This window comes from Aspergillus niger (assembly GCF_000002855.4).
Source record: "Aspergillus niger supercontig An03".
NCBI classification, from domain to species: Eukaryota; Fungi; Ascomycota; class Eurotiomycetes; order Eurotiales; family Aspergillaceae; genus Aspergillus; species Aspergillus niger.
The window spans coordinates 1,564,442-1,580,046 of NT_166520.1; the positions used below are offsets into that span (position 1 = coordinate 1,564,442).

General features: G+C 48.6%; 7 protein-coding genes across 7 annotated transcripts; 3 read left to right on the forward strand and 4 right to left on the reverse strand.

The window, feature by feature from the left end:
* On the forward strand, positions 1–926 carry An03g06830 (uncharacterized protein; the record flags this gene model as incomplete). The annotated part of the gene is made up of 4 exons (XM_001390521.1): positions 1–64; positions 155–174; positions 333–420; positions 505–926. The coding sequence occupies 4 exons, from the start codon at positions 1–3 to the stop codon at positions 924–926; spliced, it is 594 nt and encodes a 197-aa protein (XP_001390558.1).
* Positions 927–1,099: 173 nt separating this feature from the next.
* On the reverse strand, positions 1,100–2,697 carry An03g06840 (hypothetical protein; the record flags this gene model as incomplete). The annotated part of the gene is made up of 3 exons (XM_059747214.1): positions 1,100–1,826; positions 1,883–2,542; positions 2,618–2,697. 3 exons carry the CDS (start codon positions 2,695–2,697, stop codon positions 1,100–1,102), a joined length of 1,467 nt encoding a protein of 488 aa, XP_059600394.1.
* Positions 2,698–3,193: 496 nt separating this feature from the next.
* On the reverse strand, positions 3,194–3,678 carry An03g06850 (uncharacterized protein; the record flags this gene model as incomplete). The annotated part of the gene is made up of 3 exons (XM_001390523.3): positions 3,194–3,334; positions 3,398–3,543; positions 3,627–3,678. The coding sequence occupies 3 exons, from the start codon at positions 3,676–3,678 to the stop codon at positions 3,194–3,196; spliced, it is 339 nt and encodes a 112-aa protein (XP_001390560.1).
* Positions 3,679–4,356: 678 nt separating this feature from the next.
* An03g06860 (uncharacterized protein) lies at positions 4,357–5,410 on the forward strand (the record flags this gene model as incomplete). Its single annotated transcript, XM_001390524.3, has 2 exons — positions 4,357–4,467; positions 4,532–5,410. The coding sequence occupies 2 exons, from the start codon at positions 4,357–4,359 to the stop codon at positions 5,408–5,410; spliced, it is 990 nt and encodes a 329-aa protein (XP_001390561.1).
* A 770-nt stretch (positions 5,411–6,180) lies between these two features.
* An03g06870 (uncharacterized protein) lies at positions 6,181–7,099 on the forward strand (the record flags this gene model as incomplete). Its single annotated transcript, XM_001390525.3, has 5 exons — positions 6,181–6,265; positions 6,343–6,476; positions 6,607–6,692; positions 6,902–6,983; positions 7,058–7,099. The coding sequence occupies 5 exons, from the start codon at positions 6,181–6,183 to the stop codon at positions 7,097–7,099; spliced, it is 429 nt and encodes a 142-aa protein (XP_001390562.1).
* An 860-nt stretch (positions 7,100–7,959) lies between these two features.
* Positions 7,960–12,500, reverse strand: An03g06880 (uncharacterized protein; the record flags this gene model as incomplete). Its single annotated transcript, XM_059747215.1, has 3 exons — positions 7,960–8,599; positions 8,689–11,996; positions 12,030–12,500. 3 exons carry the CDS (start codon positions 12,498–12,500, stop codon positions 7,960–7,962), a joined length of 4,419 nt encoding a protein of 1,472 aa, XP_059600395.1.
* Positions 12,501–13,857: 1,357 nt separating this feature from the next.
* On the reverse strand, positions 13,858–14,754 carry An03g06890 (uncharacterized protein; the record flags this gene model as incomplete). Its single annotated transcript, XM_059747216.1, has 1 exon — positions 13,858–14,754. The coding sequence occupies one exon, from the start codon at positions 14,752–14,754 to the stop codon at positions 13,858–13,860; it is 897 nt and encodes a 298-aa protein (XP_059600396.1).
* Positions 14,755–15,605: the final 851 nt, after the last annotated feature.

Genomic DNA, 15,605 nt, shown 5'->3' on the forward strand with positions numbered 1-15,605 from the left:
ATGGCCGAAGTCGCCCAACCGGTTCCTGCTGAGTCGCAGGCCAAGCATGTTGTTTACTGTGGAGGTACGTCGTCTCTTCTCGTCTCTGATATCGCTTTTGAAAGCGATGTTTTCTGAGGGAATTAAAATTTAACTGATCGTCTGATGTGAACAGTTTGCACATTGCCTCCGGAGGTACGCTTACATATATACATACGCCCTATGCACTCGATCTTAAGGCCCATCTTCATCTGCGAGGACGAAGCCACTCTGCTCCTTCCAGCAATATATTATTTAGACCCTCCAAAGAGGGCATATGGCAGCCAGCTAACCTCGAATCCGGAATCGTCTAGTACTGTGAATTCGGTGGCACGGCCAAGAAATGCGAGGAATGGTTGAAGGACGCTCATCCGGACATGTACCAGTCGTTATATTCTGAGGGTTCGTTGTTATTTCCCTCTTCTTCTCGGATTTCCCGGGTGTTCAGCTCAGCTCGCTAACTTACGGCCTATTTGTCTTATGTAGAGGCCCTCAACTCTAATCTTGCTACATTGTCGGTATCGGCTCGGGAGCGCGCAGCTAAGGATGCGGCGAAGAAGGAGGCTAAGGCTGCTGCGGCTGAGGCGCGCGATGCTGAGCGGAAGGCGGCGTCTAAGGTACAGATTAAGCGGGTTGAGCGGAACAAGCGGAAACATGTTACTGTTATCACGGGGTTGGATATATATGGGTTGGAGAATAAGAAGATCGCTAAGGATCTGGGCAAGAAGTTCGCTACTGGTTCTTCAATGACTAGGTCTGCGGGTGGAACTGAGGAAATTACCGTGCAGGGTGATGTAAGTGATGATGTTAAGGAATGGCTGCTCGAGGTGTACGGGAAGGAGATCCCGGAGGCCAATATTGAGCTCATTGAGGATAAGAAGAAGAAGAAGGCGACTGAAGCGCCCTGAGGTATTATCAATGGGCCGATGAATGCATAATGTACAAAAATGCTATGCTTGGGGGACAGTCTGGGTATCATGACATTATTTATGGTTTACACATTAGATCAACGGAGATACGACAGTCTCGAGGCTGGCCTTGAAAATTGTCCTGAGTCTCGGTATTAGAAACTCCAGCGCGCTCATAGCTCATCAAATATCGTCAGTGGGTCTGGATCAGTAGTCCTGACGTTGGTATCATCTCTGGTAGCCGTCGCTACGACGGGAACTGATCCTCCAGAGGGCCGGTTAGTATGGCGATAAGGGAGATTCCGCAGAGATCGTGGCCAAGCTTCCCTGGAGCTATCTGACTCCGCCCCACGATCATTCTCCGGAGGTAGAGCATGCGACGAATTTGTCAGAAACAACGCTTGCGAAGGTAATCCGGAAGAGTCCGGGCCCATCACAGTTGGCCAATTTTGAATCGCAATGGCGAGGAGAACTGCAAGCATACCAGCTACCACCACAGTCCAAAAGACCCGAAGGCGGCGATTAACTCGTGACTGCCATTCTAGTTCTTTCTTATCCCAGCGATCAATTTCATGGCGCATTGCCGCGAGCCGATTGTTAAGTCCCTCGGCCCTCTGTCGCCCCGTCTTCATGCGACCTTCCAACGTCTTAATCCTCTCTAATTGGGGCTGAAACTCTTTTAATTCCCCCATTTGTTTCCGGATTTCCTTGTCCAAGCCCGATGTCTCCCGCTGGAAGTCGTCAAAAAGGGCAGAGGTAGAACTAGAAAGCTCCTGGAATGACGCGATGGTAGAATTCAATGCGGCAAGCTTCTCCAGGAGGTTGTAGTACGTATAATCCAGTCTACGGGTGATATCCGTTGCAAGGGTCCCGATCATTGACAGGGCAGACCGTAAATACCTGTCATCAAACCAGTCAAAATCATCCCAGATGTGAACAGACAACAGTCGACTTACTCCTCCCCTTGTTTTCGTTTACTCTTCACCTGCTCCAGGTCTTCCATCGACCGTATCTCTTGACGCCTAATGGGACCAAGCTTGTTGCTCGGGTCTATGACATCAAGCAAACTGCCCTTTCGGCTCCCACTACCCAATGCTGCGGTGGAATCCGAGCTCCAGCGCGACCAGGTTGTCTCCTGCGTTATGGGTCTAAGCAAGCCATCGTCGGCATCATTGTCCTTTTCCTTACTACCGGACCATGTTGGCAAGAGACCTCTGGAACCAGCGGACGATGCGAGGTTGTTCATTCTTCGGTGAAACCGAAAGTCGCCGGATTTACTGTGCTTGTGCTTGTGCTTCGAACGGGATTTAGACTTCGCGCGATCTGAGCGGGTAGTGTCGAAGGTCAGATGATGGTGGTGATGCTTTTCTCCAGTAAGACCGGGAGGTTGAGACACTTCGCGACCATGATGATTCTGGCCGAGTTGGAGACTTCCGCTATGGTCGCTGGTGGCACTGGAGGGCTGCAAGCTGGGTGGTGCTGGTTTCTGGCTTCCGGCGGCTCCAGAGCCACATGGGCCGGTGGGTAAGGAGCGGACAGCTGTTTGGACGGTTGGGAAACCATGGCGGGCAGGAAGGATCCAGGTCGGTGAACCCTCTCCACTTTCCTTGCACGCCCTGACCCGATAACGCTGCTCAACGCGTTGGTCAACTGGACGGTCGGTTTCTGAAGATGTTTTCTATCGGTCGTACGACTCGCTAGCAGAAGTGAAACACAACGTGGTTGAACGTGATGCCAAGCGCTGATCCATGCGCTGGCCGATCGAAGGCATCGGCCCCTGATCCCGCAAAGGATCAGCAGGCCTCGGAATATATATACTGTGATTCGAGTATGCAGTACATCCGAGCATAATGTCTCTAAGAAAAGAACAAACCTGTAATTTCTCCTTTAATGTGTATTGCCTGGCTTTTCTCTAGAGCTACTATTATGGTGTGTTATGATGGATAGGTCAGAAACCGAGTCGATAGTCCGGTATATTCAACGTGGTATATACTATTCTGGGAAATTGATTTCTAACTCCACGGTCGCCAGCGAACTCCACTTGTCATGAAACAGTAGCCATCAATCGGCAATAATTCCCAAACCCGGTAAGAAAGGAAACATGGTGTGAAGGTGAATGATACGAAGAGTTTCCGGCGTGGGGGTACATCAGCCACCACTCGAACGAGATGTAGACGGGTTAGTTAACAACAGCAGAGGCGAAAAGGTGGGAGAGGAAAGAAGATGGGAGAATAATGAAAGAGATGAAGGAGCACAGCTGACTGCAATCAAGAATTCAGCAACTTGTTGCGCTTTTCGCGGCGCTTCAGGCGCTCGACTCGCTTGCGGTGCATTTTCTCTGCCATCTTCTCGTAGCGTTCCTTTTCCTCCTTAGCGGCTCGACGATCCTTGATTCTTTGAATATGCGCCTAGGTAATTGTCAGCAAGATTAACATGATCTTCCCCGAGATATGTCACAGGTCGAATCCTACCTGTCTTTCTGCTTCCTTTTCTTCCTTCAACTCCTTCTCGTGTTCCTTCACGGCTTCATGGTGCTTGCGTGCTTCGAGTCGCTTAGCGTAGGAGGTCATGCCCGCAGTAGGGCGGAACGGCTTCTTGGTGTCATGCCAGTTTTTTCCTGCGGGTCCGAGAAGCGAAAAGCATTAGCAACAGTTATTTTCGAAGGCCAGGGAAAAAAAAGTGGGGTAGCTAATTTCATACCATTTTTCCGCATGCCCTTGATGGGGGCAGCAGCTGAAGGCGCGGAAGACATGCGGACCGGGGGTAGGCAGAGCCAAACGAGCCGATCGACCAGTTTGGGGGGTGGTGTTGGGATGTGAAAGAAGAGAGAAAAGAAAAGAGAGATTCCAGACGGGATGATGATGGAATTCTCTTAGCTCTCCGCTGCCCTCTTTTTTTTTTCGGGGCCTCCGAGTTTTGAGGAAAAAGTTATCTTAGACCGATCAGATAACCGGATCTCGGCAGAAGTGGTGCGCCGAGCCCCGTCTGGTATGGAATTGAGGGATTTGTCGGCGAGAAGTCTGACGGATCACACTCGACTAGTTGCAGCATTCGCCGCAATCAGCCAACCGCCGCGAAGTCTACCCACCCCACCCATCGCTCATATCCCGATTTCCCCTGCCCCCTTGGCCTTTGGGCTCGTGTTCCGTTTTACTGGCAAGCGATGTTCGCTCTCTCTTAATTTATCGCGCGTGGTTCGGGCACACCTCCAAGCAAAACCCCTCGTCGAGTCACCACCACACCGCCCCATCTCCCTGAAAGCCTTTAAATACTCGTTAGACCGTTCTCTTCCTCGAACAGCTCGCGAAATTACAATGCTCTCTCGATAAGACTTGCCTATCCTTTCTCCCCCCACTGTCTCTTTCCTTGCATACCCCCGTCAAAGTCCTGTCGTGTAACCCGAGCTCAACTGCTCATCCACCTTTCCCTGATGGCGGCCGCCGAACATGCGATAGCAATCAATGATGATATTTCAATGGAGCTGCCTACACTCCCGCCCAACCAGGGCCTTGAGGCCTTCAAAGATATCGTGTTCGGGTCGGTAAGTTATAACCATTGTGCCCAACCATGTGGTCGTGGACTTGACTGACATTTGACCACACTAGGCTGCAGGAATGGCAGGCAAAGTGATCGAGTACCCTTTTGATACAGTCAAAGTTCGGCTCCAATCTCAACCGGATCATCTTCCTCTCAGATACAAAGGTCCCTTGGATTGTTTTCGTCAATCTTTCCAAGCAGATGGCCTACGCGGGCTCTACCGGGGCATTAGCGCTCCCATGGCAGGTGCTGCCATTGAGAATAGCTGCTTGTTCTTTAGCTACCGTTTGATTCAAGATATATTGAAGGCCACTGTCTACTCTCCTGCTGATGATCTCCCTTTCTCGGCACTGGTCTTCAGCGGCGCCGCGTCTGGGTCTATCACTTCCCTTGCCCTTACCCCCGTTGAGCTCATCAAGTGCAAGATGCAAGTTCCCCTTACGGCGTCTGGCGGAAACGCTCCCGGTCCATTGACTCTGATAGCCACTGTCTTCCGTCAAGATGGTCTCCTAGGCTTTTGGCGCGGACAGTTGGGAACACTGATTCGTGAGACTGGTGGCGGTGCTGCATGGTTCGGTGGCTATGAGGGGGTATCTGCACTGTTCCGCGCATACCGTGCCCCATCTGCAGAGCTCAAGGAAGATGGAACATCATCTGATTCCATTCCTATCTACCAGAAGATGATTGCAGGTGCCGCGGCAGGCGTCAGCTACAATTTCCTTTTCTACCCTGCCGATACGATCAAATCGCGCATGCAAACAGAGGATGTTACGCGAGGAGCATACAACGGCGAACGGCAGACATTTTGGGGAGTTGCCAAAGCCCTGTGGAGGCAGCAAGGACTAAGAGCTCTGTACCGAGGCTGTGGCATCACCTGCGCTCGATCAGCCCCCAGCTCCGCCTTCATCTTCACCGTCTATGAGGGACTACGGAATCATTTTGCCTGATTTTCAGCTTCCTCTTACCTCGTTTTCTCTTTTTCTCTTTCATCTCTATCACCCTTTCTTTAACTCTGTCACATCCCGGTTCCCTTTTCCTTTCCCCCGACATTCGTCGGATGCTTCTTGTCTATAAAGTTTCCGGTTGAGGCGCTTTCGTATGATACCTACAGTCATGTTCCGAGTTAGACTCCAACATCTTCTTTTGAGACCATCAATCTGGTATTGGTGCAAAGGAAAAGAGTGTTGATCTGTTTACAATTTTTTTTGCTGTTCATTATTATTTCGTGTCTATGAATCTTATCTATCTTCAGTTTGTTGAATTTCGCTTTATTTTTTGTTGATATAGAGGTGTGTGCGGGGATCCCGAAAAGGCATTTGACGATTTCTTGAGTGATGACATCATGGATAATATCGGGTGGGAGTCGATACAACCCTGAAACACTGGCAGCCGAGGTTACAGAAAAGCACCTAGATTAGATAAATTTTGAAGATTTAATATAGATAATTTTGGTTATCCGTGTTATCATCATTATCGTGAGTCACACTGAGACAAGTCAATCCTCGCGATAAGAGAGGGGTTGTGGAAACATGAACAACAACAATAACAACAAATACGGGCATTTTTTCCGGTCCAGATGACCTCTTCCCCGCGCAGTAACAACTCCTACTACATCCATCCGTATATCTATCGACCCGCTCGCTACCTGTCAACTTCGTTGGACTTTCATCCTTGGATATAGACCCATCCAGCCATCCAGCTAGACAAAGGAAAAATCATGGTACACGCCGCCGACCACCTGTCTGCCCAAGAGCTCGAGACGCTCTCCACCAAGGCCATCGCCGCCAAGGACACCGCATACTGTAAGTCAGCCAGTCCACTGGAGAAAAAGCCGCCGTATCTTCAGAATTAACCAATGCGACATCAATAACACCAACAGGCCCCTACTCAAAGTTCCGTGTTGGCGCATGCATTTTGACCGAGTCGGGCGAATTCGTCCAGGGCGCCAATGTTGAAAATGCCTCTTATCCTGTTGGAACTTGTGCGGAGCGAGTAGCTTTTGGAAGTGCGATTGTAAGCTATCAACTCTACACCTCTTTTTCTTTTAATCTCTGGGTCTAGTACTTGCTGTACCTTGCACATGTCAGAAATCAACTGAAGAAAATCACTCATGCATTTGCTTACTCGTCGGACTGCTTTGCAGGTGGCCGGGCATCGCAACTTCAAGGCCATTGCCGTTGCGACTGACATCAAACCTCCCGCTTCACCATGCGGCATGTGTAGACAGTTGTACGTATCGTTCTCTACCCCCTGGCCCTGGTTTTTCGATTTTTAAGCTGTACCCGCGAATAGCTTGCAAAAAAGAAGACAAGCGACCACTCAATCCATCCATTAATGATTGATTGGCTACCCGGAGATTTCTATAATTCCCTCATCCCAATAATGCGACAACAAACCACGCACGTACCTGGCTAACAACAATGATTTGTGTATCTCAGTATGAGTGAATTTACCACCCCAGAGTTCCCTATCTTTATGTATGATGGTGAGGGGAACTATACTCTTACTACAATGGGAGAGGTAATATATTGAGCCAATCCTTCCAACCATTCTGTTCTGAATCAGTGGCTGACTGATGACTTGTTCGCATCCAGCTCCTACCGAGCTCGTTCGGCCCGAGTGATTTCACTCATTGATCATTAAACCATGTCACTAGTCTTGATCTGCTTGATCACCAGTCGGTTGCCATTGTGGAGTAAAGCAGGGTGATTGGCATATGTAAGTGGGTGGGCGATTCTTTTTTTCAGTGTCTTGTTTGTTATTTTGATGTTGGCGCTGTCGTGTTCGGTGTGTTCGTTGGGATTCACCGCGGGGGAGGGTGTTGGTAGGTGGTTGGCTTGCTCAGGGGGGCTGATTCTAGGGGGAGATGATGGTCATGATGCTGAGCTACGCTCTCTTTTTGTTGTGGTTAAGCATCCAGAATAAACGATGCTTCCCTTTCGAGGTGAATGTACGCGTAGTACAAGGTAATATAATATGCTCGCTCATATGGATTCAGGGGGCTGTTCGGGCTTGCATCACATGCATGATTACCAGCGTCTTATTGAAGATTCGTCGTCATTCAGCGCCTCTTTCATGAAGGGGAGCAAAGTTCAGTTAAGAGACTAAATTCTCTGCGGGGTCAGTGTCTCAATTTGTACCATGCCATGCAATCCTTCGAACTTCCTGCCCGGCTCCAGGAGATAATACCTGTCTCCTTAGGTCATCTTGTTACTACTACGACTTCAAAATGTAATGGTTCGAGTTGCTTGGGTTGTTCCCGGAACTGGCATATTTTCGTAAATTCCAGAATATTGCAAGATACCCATTAGCACTGTTTCTGCTTCACCTCTATGGCAAGCAAATTATATAGGCGATTTAAATAAAGAAAAGAAAGATGTGGGACGCAAAAGACGCATACATAGAGACACATTTCAATACATGACGTTCTCATAATAAAACATAACCTCATGGGCCCGACACAGTGGACGGACAGGTGCCAGGACGAGCCATAGTATTACAGCTCTTCCTCTTCATCCGCTTCGAGATCTTCCACACCAAGAAGCTCATCCTCGTCATCAACAACACCAGTGTAGTCGCCGCGCCTGGCGGCAAATGATCCGCGAGACGCATAAGGCCTGGAGTAGCCCCGGTTGCGTCCTAGGCGCACATATCCGCTCGCGCTCCGCCAGAGACTTGTAGCTAACAGTGGGAGAGCCTTTATGACGGCCACCGCACCCGCAATTATGGTAACCGGGATGGTGATGAGCAGAGAATCTCGCGAAAGCAGACCCTGGGAGGTACCAACATTCTCTCCAAGCCGAATTTGGCCAAACTTGCCGTCCCACCTAGTATAGCCATAGTAACCGACAGCGCTTGCTACAGCAATAGGGATGACGATCGCGAAGAAGAGACCTGCGCCGCTTATCCCATGCTTCTTCTTATACTCTTCCTCTCTGTTTGGGCAAGGCTTGGAAACAATATGATCCATTTCCCGTCCACCCTGACACGTTGATTGGGGGAGACGCCGATATCCTGAGGGTTCCCAATATTGATATGCTTCAGGGTCTTCTCTGCATACAGCCATGGCATCAGGAGGAGCGAGTCCTTGAACAAGGGCACAGCTGCCATCACTCTGAGGCTCGTAGTTGTAGTCACTGCATCTGGATCAGTAATTGCACCATTTACAAGTATAAAGTAGCGCTTAATGAAAGTTAAGGGAGGGCAGTTGACGGGGAATACTTACCATTCAAAGTCAGCCCTTGTACAGGGGCAGTTCTCTCCGATACTGTGAACATGAGGTTCACGCCAGTCGTTCCAACATTGGGCTGACGGTTTCTTCCGATGATATTGCTCAACATGACCAAACAGGCAATTATCACTTTGGAACGGATGCTTCGGTTCCCAGAGGTAATAATCATGGCTCTCGGCACTATTTTCGTCCAATTTACACGAGGAGGAACGGAGCCCACTGAAGTCAACACTTACTGTCGCGAGCTTATCTTGGTAATCCGATTTCAATTCTTTGCCCCAGAGAAGAAAGCTCTTGGACGTGTCGGACGGTACGGTGGAGATATCATCAATCTGCATCTCCACGTCCGAGAAGACAAAGTCTAACCACGTGTCTCCCTCGTCAAGGCTGTAGTAAAGAGTTTTGGTCGGCTTCGACTCAGGCACGATCACAATCAAGGAGCCGGCATCACCAAACTCCCAGATGTACCTGCCCTTCTTGACCGACTTCCATGTGAAGCCAGCATCCCGGGTTATGAACGTATCGGCTTCGTCTTCGCCACCGAGGTGGTCACCAACGTTGCCGACTCCGAGCATCAAGCCGATTGCTGAACTGGACGAAAACGTGTCCCGCTCATCCCTACGTTCTGTATAGCCGTGAAGGTGGAGCGAACAGCCAGGAACGCCTTCTCCTTCCACAGAACACCCAAAGTCCTTGCCCTCTGCATCCTTATTTGGGGGAGAAAGCAAGGTCCATTGCCCTCCATCATTGTGCGTAATCATTGTCCTTAACTTTTTCGGCTCCCCATCTGACAGCTTATTCACGTTACTGACAACGTTTGCAACTGCCACGCCTTCTATACCTTGCATCTTCTCAAAGTCGACATAACCCCGAAAATTTCGATTCACTGCACCAAGGCTGAGCACATAGGAAGTTCCGTTGCTATTACTCTTGATAATCGATCCGTACTCGGCCCCCTCCGAGTTACTTACTGTAACATGCAGAAAAACGGCGTGAGTAGAACTCTCAAGCACAGTATATGCCGTTTGGACAGGGACGTTGACATTTGGAGGAAATTTTGCCTCCGCAAATGTCTCACCATCGACACTGCTGCTCGCGACCAAAGAGTCTGGCTTTTCTGTATCTCGAGACGCCACAACAATGAACTCGGACATGGTGGCATAGTTGATGACATCTCTGAAATGGACGGTCGAGTCTGAAAACCAGTTCTTACTGGATACCAGTTGTAGTCGGTTGTTTCTGTTCTCATTCTCGAATTGCTCGCAGAATATGAGGTTCGTGCTATCTTTGCGGCCTTCCCTGCTTTCGAATTCACACTTTTGAACATAGCGTTGCAGCAGCTCCCAATTGTCCCCGCGGTTTTTACTGATGTAGGCGTTGGAGTGACAATCACCAGATCCGCAATCAACAGCCCCTGTCCAGATCAGCCAGTCTTGATATTGGGGATGGAACGTGAGGGTTGGAAGGCGTTCTTCAGTTGGAGGCGCTGGTGCATCGAAAGGCTTGAAAGACTGGCCACGATCAACAGTCCAAAAGCCCTCCGCACCGTCCGTCAAGAGAAAAGCACCATCACTGTTGTACGGGTGAGGAACGATTCTGTTGATAGCTTCTCCTTTCAGTGGCTGCTTCCATGTCTTCCCATGATCATGTGATACATAGAGCGCACGTTCACTGGTGAGCATAACAATCGTCTCGTCATTGCCAGAACTGCTTGACTGACGTTCTAGGTAATAATAGGCGCTGAATTGCCTTGCATCAAAGTATTGTTTTTCCACGCTGATTTCGCCAGATGTGGGTACATTGCCTGCATCCTTGCAACGCCACTCAACATCGTGATCCAGATTCTTACCGCCATCACGGATGCAAGTGTCACCTGGTATCAGTCTCCAACCAGACGGTCCCATGAAGGTATCATCGGGGTTCTTGCACCCTTCTGGAGGCACCGGCAGTAGGGCCGGGATGCAACTCTTCCCATCCTCGCTGCCTTTGAATTCACATTCAAAGTCTTCTGCCGTACATTTGCATGGCTCCATAATCGGCTGAGGATCTTTGAACTCCTCATCCACGAAGCAGTCAGCATTCGCCTTTCTGCGGCGGAAGAATTGTTTATGACCCATCAAGCAGTCTGGCTCGCCGTTTTCGTCTAGTCTAGCTGGCCACTTCTCAAAGTCATCTTCTTCGCATTTCCGCTCATGCAATCCCTTGAAGTCGATGGAATAGACAATGAATCCGCTTTCCTCGTTTTGCTTGCCGACTAGTAAAAATCTTAGACTCGTGGAGTCCGGTGTCGTTGTGACCATAGTAGGATATATCTTATGTTCGATCTCCACTGATCCCCATTCTTTGCCATGGTCAAGAGAAAAGCTGATCTTGTTGGATTTGCCCTTGTCGCTGATTGCCATAACCACAGCTCCTTGGTCGCCAAATTCGTACTTATGCGGCCCGTCAAGGGCATGACGCCAAGTCACACCAGCATCGTCTGAAATATAAAGATCGCCATCGCTGTATTTTTGAAGGTGATCACCTGTATTGCCGATTCCCATGACTAATCCTGGTGCTGGACTTGAGAATACCCGGCCGATATTGGCGAACGTAGTCACGGAATGTAAATGTAGATTCTTGTCACCAACCTTGAGAGGCTGGAAACTTCGCCCATCATCGAAACTTATTCTACTGATGACCTTTTTCGCTTGCCCGGACTTAACCTCTTTCGGGTTTTTCACCGTATTGACCATAACTATGCCTTGAATGCCAGCAATCTTCTCGAAATCGACAGTCCCTTCCATATCGCGATTGGTGTGTTCAATATTACGGCTGAAGAATGTGCCGTTCGAATTGGAAGTGAATAGGACACCCATGTTGCTAGATGGGCTAGTCAGGACGTCTACCTGCAGGCTATAGTTGGTGCTCTCCAACATTGTATACGCGTCCTGCTCTATCCGATGTCCATCGAATTCGGCTCGATGCCAGGTATTCGTATCCGTTGTCACAAACAAGGCAAGCTCTTCTGTTCCTTTGGATTTGACGGCGGCCACGATGAACTTCTTGACAGCGGCTGTGCTAATGACGCCGGAGACAGGCCGGCCCTCATGTAAGTTCACCTCTGTGCCTTCGATGTTACTAACGAAGTAATCATCCGAGTATACCAAGCGGTTGGCGTGTCCAAAGGGCACCTTCAACCCAGGGACGACACACAGTGATCTGTCCTTCAACTCTTGGTTCAAATCCATATCTTCGGCGAAGTGAGGGTGCCCAACTGCCCAGGAGCACCCCGCCGCACTCTCCCGCAACAGCCTAACGGTCTTGAAATCATCAGTTGTGTAGTACGACCTCACAATGCAGAAGAACCCGGCACACTCTTCGCTTTGATATATGACTTTACTCGAGTCCCATCCATGAAAAACAAGGGGCGGGTGCTGTAAGGCCGGCTGGTCGCCTATATCGAACGATCTCCACGTCTTGGCCTGATCTGTGGTGACCAAGTGATGTCCGTCAACACCGAGAGCATAGGCCTTATTCTTGTCGAATGGGTGCTGTCGTATGAAAACAACCGGTTGTGTCACTCTACCATCCTCGCTGCTAGCCACGTCTTCCCATTCCTCTCCACCGTCGAAAGACTGTTTGAATTCTCCATTTTTCAAGCTCATAAGAACAGTTTCCGAGTCCTCAAAATAGAAGAGAGAAAAGGGTTCGTGTTCAAGCTTGGTTGCCGTGACCTTCGGTTGATCGGATTTCTTCGCAGAGCTTTGCTGGGGAATGAGAGCCACCAAAAGGCAGCTCACCAGCAGGAGCCATCGGAAGATCATGGCCGTAAAGTACGACACATTTGAAGGGAGGAAGAGCTTATAACCGGCAAATGCGGCCGGATAATTGCTTTGAATTAGAGACCCTGCCGAGAACACGGATTTTGCAAGTTGATTATATGATGTGTCCTTTGTGATGTGAATAGGTAGTCAGAAGTAAAGGACGTTCGGGTTGATGAACAAGTAGGGAAGAATGTCTCAATGATCACTGCAGCTGCGTGGCCGCAGGGAAGCTCCACGGTCACGTGGGAAGCATGCTTATCGAAGCACGTCTAGACCTCGGTTTCAGCCGGGCGCTTGACGTATGGAGTAGATGAACCCTGACCCAGAGTTGGCCGGATCCGGGGTCTTTGAAAACGTTGGTTCATTTCCTGGAACCATGCGACATTGACGACCATTTGCCGTTGCAGTTTAATCACACTATAATACAGTATGAATTGACTTGAGCTATCCAGTGGCCTCCCTAATGTCACGGTATCTAGGTACCCTTTCTTGAAAGTAATTGAATTAATATAGACATCATGATGTCTAAGCTTCTAGTGATGCTTCTCCTTTTGTAGGACCGGTCAGAGTTCCGACAACTGTATTCTTGAGCAGGGTATAGCAAGGGTTGTCATCGCAGAGATAATCTTCGAGTGTACCAATATAATCAGGGTTCAGTTCACTGCCACATTCCGATCATATTTGAAGACCAAAAATTAGCTATCCAGGGTTTTCTTATGGAAAGAATTTAATGCGATAGGAGCCCAATTTGCATACAGCGAGACAACCCCTAGTGGCCCAATCTCGGAAGTTAAACCGCGAAGGTATTACGTTGAATAAGATATTGCTTTTTAGTCCTTTAGGTATGGCGTTGTGCTTATAGTAAGTTACTAAACCGCTTTCATGGCCTATAAACTAATGTACTATTAGCCTGGCACCAATACTATGTTAGGGTGCTAAATAATTCTCCCTCGTCTCATACAAGCAAGGGTACAGTGTATCATAACAAGACGGAATGTACTGGTACAAGAGAGATGAGAACCAATCTGGAGAATGAAATTGGCGGCCTGGCATAACAGTGACTGTGTCTTAGTGATGCTTTTCGATGTAGACGAGAAGTAGCCTACAATATTGTAACCCGAGCAAAGTCCAAAGAAAACAATGTCTAAAGCCTTAAGACTGAATAACTGAGAGGATTACCATACACTAATGCTAGTGGTACTCTCAAAAGAAGGCAGCAGTAGCTCAGCACGCAAATTGGACGGAGGACAAGATTTCATAGAGCACAGTAAGGGGGAAGACTACAATACTTAAGACGTAAAAAGGTAACGATATAACATAGTCAATGATAAAATATATTATATCCGCAGTTCCAGTCTTATTTCCATACCCTAAGCTTGCACCATACAGTTCTCATTTTGTGTCGGATGTTTTCATCAGCATTGCAAATATGTGGGTTTCCTTCTGCTGAATGTGACTCGATAGACATCGGGGTACCTGATGGAACATCTTCCCAGTAGCTTGTTCGAAGATCAGGCCGTGTCAACGTCATCTTTAGTGTCATTTCGCGATTGTTTGGATCAAGCCGCTTGCCACTTCCCCTATCGACAGCACAAAATTGTTGCGTATCACTCAGCGAGATAGACTTGTTTGAGATGGGAGGTCCCAAGAGCTGGGACGGCTGTACGGCGTCAGATATAGTACCATCGGTCTCCGTGCAGAGGTCTGCATTCTGAGCCACAGCTGTATATAGCTTTCTCCTATTATTTTGTGGCTTTAAGCTCTGCTTCGGTAAACTGGGACGCACTGATGTTGTGCCATCAGCCGGAGTCGGGAAGCCGAATTCAATGGCTTCGTCAAAATTATGCGGGGATGCTAGGTAGAGTCGCAATTTGAGGCGCGCTTCTGGGTCCTGGTAATGTTGAGCACCCGGATCAATGCTGCAAAAGGATGATTGAGAAGCATGATGGCCTTGTGCTTGGCTCGATAGCGGACGAGATTTCGATTCTCGAATGAGAAGATTGGTTAAGAAGGAGGACGTGACGGGAGATTGGCTAAAATGGCGGTGGTTCTTGTGCGAAGCAGTGAATGATGGTTGTCGAATGAAAGTGGCAGAATTCAATGACAATGTCCTCCTGATGCAAGGTCTTTTCAGTTTTCGGTGTGGCATCTTCATCGGTGAGTTGACAGTATGGGTGATATCCTTATCGAGGGCAAGATCAAGGTCATGCTCCTCACTGAACCACCGCAAGGCATCGCCAGGAAAGTCATCCATGTCGACGCAGAATTACTAGTACATGGAACAAGTGAGAAATAATATTGTACTCCGAAGGAGGCGTTGCTGTGCCTCTATTGTCTAATGCTGACTGATCTCTGGCGTCTGAAATTGCCAAATGTCGACAAGACAGGCTTAGTGGTATAGGAGGCGTTTTGTGAGTTGCACAGGGCTTAGAAAGAGTATCATTTCCTATCCAAACCTCTACGGGATAGAGTGAAGGAACACATGTGCTCCAAGGTTCCGTTAGAGTTCTAAACTAGCCTCTCTGGGCAACTAGTGTTGGTTAGGCTTGAATGCATTCATCAAGCGAATCGAAGAAGTTAAGCTCGCAAAAGCTAGTCTCAATAGTGAGGGCATCGCCGAGTCATTGCAGCTTATGCCGTGCAGAGAAATAAGTTTAAAAAAGCAATAATATTAGAACGCAGACCCTATACATGAGCGCATACTAGCGCTCTACTAGTCAAATTTTCTGATCACGAACGTCGCCCATCAGCTCGAGCGAAGGGTTGCAATCAATATAAGTGAGCTGGTATTTCTGGAACGGAAAGATGTCCATGTTTGCACAACAAGGTCTCTGTAGAGGGAATAAACTGATAAAACGCGGTGCTATTGTTTTCAAAACTTCGAGCGAAGAGTAATACCGGATGGGACCTGCTACTCCGCACAAGTACGGATTATCTACCAAGGATTCTAGAAGTGTAACTTGTCTCCAATAGTATCAAAATAGCGCTGGAATTAGTAGGAATTCTTAGCAGATCAAGGGGCTTACCCTGTTAATGGGTAACACTATCTACAGGGCTACTTCGGTTACATGGACTAGATATCTAGCTTTTGCTAATCACCATGTG